The following is a 7,803-nucleotide window of genomic DNA, read 5'->3' as shown; positions in this document are numbered from 1 at the left end:
AAAGAGTTCTTCCATAAACTCCCAAACTTTTCCCAACTCCCAGCTTTTCTCAAGACTGGAATCCAATCTACCCTAATCAATGGATGTATTCAAGAAGTTTCTTGCTGTGCTTCAAAAAAAAAAAAAAAAAAGCACATCCTATCAGATACCGCCAAGGTCCACCATCTGGCTTTCTGTCCCGAGACAGCTCGAGTGTTCAAGAAGCCCGGCATTTCTCCCCTCTCGCCCAGATAGCTGTAGAACTGCGCCGTGACTCAGCACACAGGCATGCTCGGCAGCATCTGTTCCTCCTCAACTCATGACATTCTCAGTGAGAAAGTAAAATGGAGGAACACAGGCGAGAAACAGGAAAACTGCAGGAAATCGGGACTGCACTCACTCAGCCTGAACCACCCAGATGAGGAGCTGGATCTCAGTGAGTGAGGAGTCAGACCCAGTAAGCTGGTGCCATTCCCATCGTAATGCTTTAAGGCAGGAGAAGATGTGAGCTGAAGTTAACAGCTAGCTCCCCAGCTACCTGGACACACACCGCACGCGTGTAGTATCTGCTTCCTGACCCGCATTTCGAGGCTGAATTAATGTGATGACACAAATTCCCTACGAAGACAGTGCGTATCTGGTTGCTTTAGGAACCCCTCCGTTTCACTGGCTCCCAGCCTCGTGCAGAGGAAAAAGTTGGACACACACTCTCAAATCACGTACTAGTCTCCTAAGTGCTGGACCACACTCTTGGATGTCCAGTCCCAATCATTCCTTAAGATTGCAACCCAAATTCAAGGGAAGAGCTCCTTTAGCTCTCTGAGCACAGGAAGCATCAAGGTTTTAACAGCATTTGCCCTTTTCCAGACTTCTACAAAATCTAGCCTTGAATTTAGTCAGAGTTAAGATTTATGGCTGTGGACAATACCTAAACATGAGCAATAAATAATCTGATGCATGGCGGAAAGTTAAAAGTTCACAGGTAAACACCAACAAAACCTAAAATCTGTTGCCCCAGGATACTTCCCCAGTTACAACAATAGATCGTTAACCGTGGAACTTAACAATTGCTGCCAAGCAAACTTGTTTCACTCCAGATCTTTCTGGCATGTCAAGACATGGGAGAATTGGGGAAAAAAAATAGACAGAGCTTAAACAGAGCACCTTCTCACTATCTTTTCTGAGTGCTGGGGTGAGTGGACAGTCACAGAAAGTAGGTTTTCTAGCCTTTTCTAACCCTCCTTTCCCCAGTTTATGTAAACACTGACAGGCAATTAAAAAGTCAGCTTGGTTCCTGCCAGTCCTTTTACCCAGGGCGACTGTTTGTTTCAATCTTGGAGCTTAGTGGTTTAGTTTCCGTGGTGTAACAAGGTCCCCAGACTCTTGCTAAAATGCCTGCAGCAGCCCGAAAGTCTTGCCCGTCTAATTCTCGTACACAGCCCATCAGCCAGTGCTGGCGGCATAAGCAGTGGCCAAATCTACGGCGCCTTTCTCATTACAAATCAATCCCTAAGCACAGCGTAAAGGAATAAAACATCTGCTACTCTAAACACAGTAAAAATACTGATGGGAATTTGCACATTTCAAACATCTGCAGCCAGAGGGCCTGGTATTTGCCATAATTCCTGAACCTGTTACTTTAACAAAAAAAAAAAAAAAAGAGTAATTTTAGTCCACATAATTGCAAAGAGATCCTTTAAAATATCAATTCCCTGTAAATTAGAGTCTACTACAGGCTCAACTGGAAAATAAGTTTGAACTTCCCCATGTAGCTCTTCATGAAGCCTAAATATGACAACATAAATACAAACTTCATTAACTGTTTCAGCTAACGATTACCCTAGTAGAACCATCCAGCTACGGGGATTGTGCCGGAACCCTCAACTTTCTCTTCAAATATTCCCGCTGTCATCCATTTAACCTCCGAAACCGCAAGCTTCCCCACCTGTCATTTTTTTCCATGTAACAAGTTTTCAAAGTTTTAAATCAGAGAAATTGTTACAGGCTAAATTAAGAGCCCTGCACCCATCTGGAACACAAAGAGGAATGTAAATACTTCTTTTTCCTTGTTAGGATTAAAGTTGGGATTTTACAGACCCATATAATGCAACAATTAGCATCCAACGGCTGTGCTAATTGAGAAGTTCCCTAAATCCCACACACACTATTTTGGATAGAGGAAAATTAGGTACTGTCACTGTCTGGAACCACAATTTAGGAAAACATTGTGTAACATCCCCCATGACTGAAACAGCCGAAGAAAACGAAGCCAAGCTGTTCACAGCCTCGGCCGGTCAAGGACCGAGGCAGGATATAGGAGACTAATTCCTTTCTTAGTTCCAGAAAAAACCCTTTTGAGGTCCGTGTTCAGACCCAGCGAGGCAGCTTGATCAGCTAAAGAAACACCAGTGGAAACGAGACGCTCAAGAAAGGAAAATTAGTCATTAAAACATTATTAAGGGATTCTTTTATTCCATCTTAAAACCCAGATTAGCTGTTTGCTTAAAAGATGGGCCCCATGATTAAGCTCAGTGAAGGAATCGTTGGGTGAAACAATCTGACTTGCATTGTAAAAGAGGTCAGACAAGATAATGGTATAAGTTTCTCCAGGCTGTACAATGTAGGAACCCCAAGCCATTGTATGGGCTGAGATTTAGCACCCTTTGCTGGAAATAAAGGTTTAAGAAAATAAAGAAATGGAAGGAGAATTAAATATGTTCCCAGATTGAGTGTAAGACATTTCTCTTCCAAGGGGGAATTGAGGGGAAAAAAAAAAAAAGACTTTGAACAGTCAGCCATTTCACGCTGTGAAGAATGTCCATGTCAGGGCACAATTCTGATTTCTACTGGACCTAAAATCCTTTAGGATGTACATTTTGCTGTGGGGTGGCTGGTCAGACTGCACAGATCGTGCACTCTGCTCAGCCCAGCCCTAACGCAGGACATCCAGCTACCTACCTACGGTGTAGATTTCCATATTGACAGTAAAGATGGAGTGGGAGCGGGAAGAATCCTTATTCATGAGGGTGTAACCCACTGCTCGGTTTCTCCAGCCTGTCTCCATGATCCGCTCGCACTGTACCACGCTATGCACGGTGTGCAGAGACAGCCCCTTCACATACACCCCTTTCTCTGGGTGCTCCTTCAGCTGCAAACAGGGACAAGGCAACACAGGTTAGAACAAGACACACTGAGACAGGGGGAAGGCACGCTGGAAACTGTCCGGAAGCTTGAGGGCTACGCGAGTTTTGCATGCGGAGAAATTAAACTGCAGTACAGCAAAAACATATCCGGCTGCCGCCAAAAAGCCGTAGTATTTCTGAAGGAGGAATAAAACCACACAAAAAGAGGGAACCACCTTCAGGGCTCTGCAGAAAAAAAGAATTGAAGTTAAAAGTTTGCTGATTGATTCAGACATCTTCCAGACCACAAGAAACCAGCGCTGAGCCACCTTCTACCTCCCCTATTATTAAGCTGCATGTTTTAAAAAAAGAACTGAAATGTTTTTCACCAATTATGGCAAAGGCTGTAATATCTCGTCAGTCATAGGGAGCTTTTTAAAAATCAAAGCACAGATTCAATAGTCACGGGTATTGTCACCGGTGCTTTGCTGAACCCCTCCACTCTGAGAGGGCGTCTTGATCTCACTGACAAAATTCCCAAAGTCACACCCATCATGCACAGGCGGACTATAATAATTTCTTTCCAGATCAGTTCATTTTTTAAGATGCTCTAAAATCCTATTCAGGCACCTGGGTAGAGACAGACTGTTAAATACCTAATAGCATCTTTTCAGCAATTATCAATCATACAGAAGAAAATTTCATACAGCATGCTAATAAACGATTGAAAGGTTCGAAATCTTCAATGATCCATCAAACCTACGTAAAAAATACAAAACAATTGAGAGATCCCTGCACTCCTACACCAGCTCCCCCCGCACTGGGAATTTTAAATGAGCTGAATTCATTTTCAACAATGTTACGCCCCATATCTGCTGAGTTCATAACCAAAACTCTATCTTTATCATGTCAGCTGGGTTATCAAGATATGGTTGTCATGACTGGGTGTCATGGAGCGACAGACACCGCGTTTGGCGGTGTGACTTCCAAAGATCCTTAGATACTTTAGTGATGCAGGCACCACAAGCAGCAATGAAATTTGCTGTAAAAAAATTGGCACAGAACAGAGCAGAAGTAGCTGAAAACTAAACTAGACGGAATTTTAGACTTGTTCTAAAGCCGGGACTTCCCAGTTACGGCCCGACTGTTCATACACTGTGACTTTTGCCTTTGCAGCAGGAGGACCCTGCGGCTGGCCTGGCTGTATTTGGGGGTGCTGTAGAGTCCCTGAGGAACCCCGAACAAGGACATGGCTATTGTTTAACTCCACGACAGACCGACGGGGGCGTTCTCCTTGCAGAGCACCGTAAAACCTGCTCTTCACAGGGTTTTGTGCCACAGGAGGCGATTCGGGGGCTTCGGCGTCACCAAAGGTGCTGACGTTGAAAGGGAAAGGAACAAAGAGAAATGGGATTTTGGAGGAGAATTGGGGGACACAGAAGAAAGCAGTGGGTCAGCCTGCGCTTTCGGTCTCCACAGGACACGAATCCCTTAATTACTTGGTGGAGGCAGCAACAGGCAGTGGCTGTCACCGGTGTGATGGTGTTACCCTGGTAACTGTTCTGCCCAACCCCTGCCCTCCCAGTGCCAACTGCGGTCGTCATGGAAACCGCTGTCACTGCTGATGTGGAACAAAGGATGGGAAACCGCAGCAAGCGCCTTCCGAAACAGCGAGTCCCAGATCTCAACACGCGACAGGCGAAGCGCGCTTGGAAGACAGAGCGGAGAGGGGTTTGTCTCCCTTAAAGCCAGCAGCCTGTTGAAAAAAAATACAAAACCTGCCCCGTAAGGCCGTTGGGTCTGTTGCCATCTCGGCCTGTCTGTGCGGCAGATGGTGCTAGTGCCTCAGTTTTCTTCACCAGGGCAGTCCTGCAGGGAAGTAAATTAGGACAGGAGATCTGCAGCTTCCCCCAGGAATACGTGCAAAAAGATCTGCAAAGCCACCAAGAAGTAAAATTTTATAAAAATCAGCCCCCTGATTAGGATTCCAGGGAAGTTTAGCCTCCTGCGTTCCTGGAAACTGCCCTTCCCCATGCGTTCCCATGGGGCGCAATACCTGCTCTGTCCCCTCAAAAAAGGATCAGTCTTTTTTGTTTTAGGCAGATAATGAGATCATCCACAGCTACGCTGGATCAGATTAAACATTTATAAGGCACAGAATCCTCCTGCTTTAGAGACGGTCATGAGATTAAGAGGATTAGGAAGAAATTGTCCCATGAGCCCTTTATTCCGTCCTTGTCCAGTAATGATTTTCACACAGCTTCTGCTAAGCTACTGACTTCTATCAAGCAGGACACATGGGACTAGATCCTTCTGCCACAAAACTTTCACTGAAGTCCCTCAAAATCTCTTGGCTTCCATATTCATCACTGTATCTTCATATTCTGGTGTTCAGCTTCTGACAGAGCATATTACTGCACTTCTGCGAGGCATTCATGATAACACTTTTCCGAGCAAACTAAAGCACTTCCTAATTAAAACTCATTGACTCCACCTCACCTCCAACTTCTGCTTGGTATCAGCTCCTAGAAGGTCTCGTATGTCTTCATTGTAAATCTCCAGGTAGGAAGCTCTCACCAAGAACTTGGCATTTTCAGCACACTGCACAAAACAGGAACAATTTTGAGGTAAGGTTCTCAAAATTAAGGCAAGTAGGCAGCCTACATAGATCCTCAATGCCAGCTGGGTGCCTACCTCCCTTCAGCACTTCATCAAATCTCTCCTGGCATTTTCTTCCCAGGTGTAACCACTCAACAGACTCGCTATAGTGACATTCAGTCCTTAAATATCTCAAGCGCAAGTCCATGAAGACAGCGGAGATGAAGGTGCAGTTCATGGGACTATACGGGGGTCCCAGCTCTAGGCTGAGAGGCAGCATACCCAAAAGCCTGTCCCCATTCTCGCTCCCAAGCGCGATCGGCACTCAGTCCTTGGGGTATGACACAAACATCATCTTTCTTGGCATCACGCCATCTTACAGCAGAATCTCTTTCACACCCTTACACACCTACCTGTACGCTCTCAAAAATGTGTTCAAATGCCCTAGGTATTATGCCTTTCTGTGTAGAAGGATCCACGATACCCTGCATGGTGAATGACTTCCCACTGCCGGTCTGGCCATAGGCAAATATGGTGCCATTGTAGCCTTCGGTGACACTCTGGAAATAGAGGAAAACCAAGTAAAATAGGCATTATCTTCACCCTTTGCATAATTGGAAACACACTGTCCAGATTCTGTCCCACTTTGTAAAACGTATTTTGAAGGACGAGCTGGAAGTAAACCTCAGACAGCTGCTTGATCTTCATATACCATGAGAGTATAATAATAATTTTAAAATGCATATAAATCGATGGTTTCCTCTCAAAATGGAAAACTTGAAGAAATGCAGGTGTTGAAAAAGGAAAGGCAGTTGACAATGCTTACAAGACCAGAATATTTTTGCCGTAGGACAGAAAAATTTTATGAAACCCAGAGAGACAACTAGAATGCTTGTTGATTGTAGGGTGGCCAAAAGGATGGTCTCTAGCTGAGAATAATTTCTTCTTGGAAAGCTGGCTGAAAAAAAGACCTCACTTTTACTTGTTCCTATTTCAAAGCAGCATGGTAGGAACAGAAGATATTTGGATGTCTTAAGGTTTTAAATAAAAAGAAAAATAATTAATCTATTAACCTAACAATCTACTGTTTCAGACCCTGGTTGTTCTCTCAATCAGAAACTTCCATCTTAAAATGACCATTTCATCCCTGTTTCTTCTTCTAACAAAATTTGGGGGTTGGGGGGGGCTTGGGATTTTTTTGCTTGACTGCTTCCTTTCTCACACTAGCTGTTTACCGTGTCATTGTGTTAACAAGCAACAAACATATCCCCTCTCATTTTGCTATTCTAAACCAAGCTGAAGTTCCCTGTCTTCTCTAAGGTTTCTTGCTTGACAGTAAAAATGTCCCTAAAAATCATCAGAAGTCTTGTTTGTCCCCTTTCTCCTCACATCACTTTCCTTTGCAATTTCTGTCCAGCTACTATCTCTAGGGCCTCCTCAGGAGGGTTCGTCTTTCATATAAACATCCACCTAAAACAATTCATATAATTCTACCCTCCATGCCCCGCTGGCTGCTGAAAAAGGATTTTTTCTTCCCAATTGCCCAGCCTACTGTTGGGATGCAGTTTTGCCCTCCTCTGCACCCCAGGGTTGCAGCTAAGCCTCTTCAAACAGCAGACAGGGCTGTTTCTGTCCACAAATCAGTTCCACTTAGGGATCACCCACACACGTAAAACTCCTCAGTGCACATCCCGAGCTACATGTGGGCTGCATCCAGCTTGCTTCGGGCACCACTCACCTCCACGAGCGGGTAGGCGATCTCGTTGTAGATCTGCTCCGTGTTGTGCTCCTGGTAGTACGCCCCGTCAAAGGTGAACTGCTTTGGGGGCTCACCAGCGGCGGCGGGGTTTTGGAGGAAGCACTGGCCCCGCGCGCTCTCCATGCTGACGACCGCCTTGCAGCCCAGAGCCTTCTCACGCTCGTTCATGGGCCGGCAGCGCACGATCACCTTCACTGCCTCTGAGGCCATTTTTCAAGGCCCAGCTCAACCCCACATGCGCTTACTTGGCAGGGCTGGGGGCATCAGGGCCTGGGTCAGCCTGTGGGAAGGCTGGGGTGCAGCACTCACTGCTTGCTGGGGGTGCTTAGGGGATGGGACCCCCTG

The 7,803-nt window shown here is 45.6% G+C and overlaps 1 protein-coding gene across 1 annotated transcript in view; it reads right to left on the bottom strand.

Moving 5' to 3' along the window:
• The window catches only part of KIF17 (kinesin family member 17), a gene marked incomplete at its 3' end in the record, with an annotated part of 16,521 nt that extends 8,853 nt beyond the window's left edge, over window positions 1–7,668 (bottom strand). Inside the window, exons 1-4 of the mRNA XM_010296801.1 lie at window positions 7,438–7,668; window positions 6,113–6,259; window positions 5,601–5,702; window positions 2,938–3,127 (exon numbers count right to left, since the gene is read on the bottom strand). Coding sequence (XP_010295103.1) covers window positions 2,938–3,127; window positions 5,601–5,702; window positions 6,113–6,259; window positions 7,438–7,668 — 670 coding nt within the window. The remainder of the gene's footprint in view (window positions 1–2,937; window positions 3,128–5,600; window positions 5,703–6,112; window positions 6,260–7,437) is intronic.
• Between the last annotated feature and the right edge of the window lie 135 nt (window positions 7,669–7,803).

This window comes from Phaethon lepturus, unplaced genomic scaffold (genome assembly GCF_000687285.1).
Source record: "Phaethon lepturus isolate BGI_N335 unplaced genomic scaffold, ASM68728v1 scaffold18031, whole genome shotgun sequence".
In the NCBI taxonomy this organism is placed as follows: domain Eukaryota; kingdom Metazoa; phylum Chordata; class Aves; order Phaethontiformes; family Phaethontidae; genus Phaethon; species Phaethon lepturus.
The sequence above is the reverse complement of the archived record's forward strand: the minus strand, read 5'-3'. Positions and strand labels throughout refer to the sequence as shown.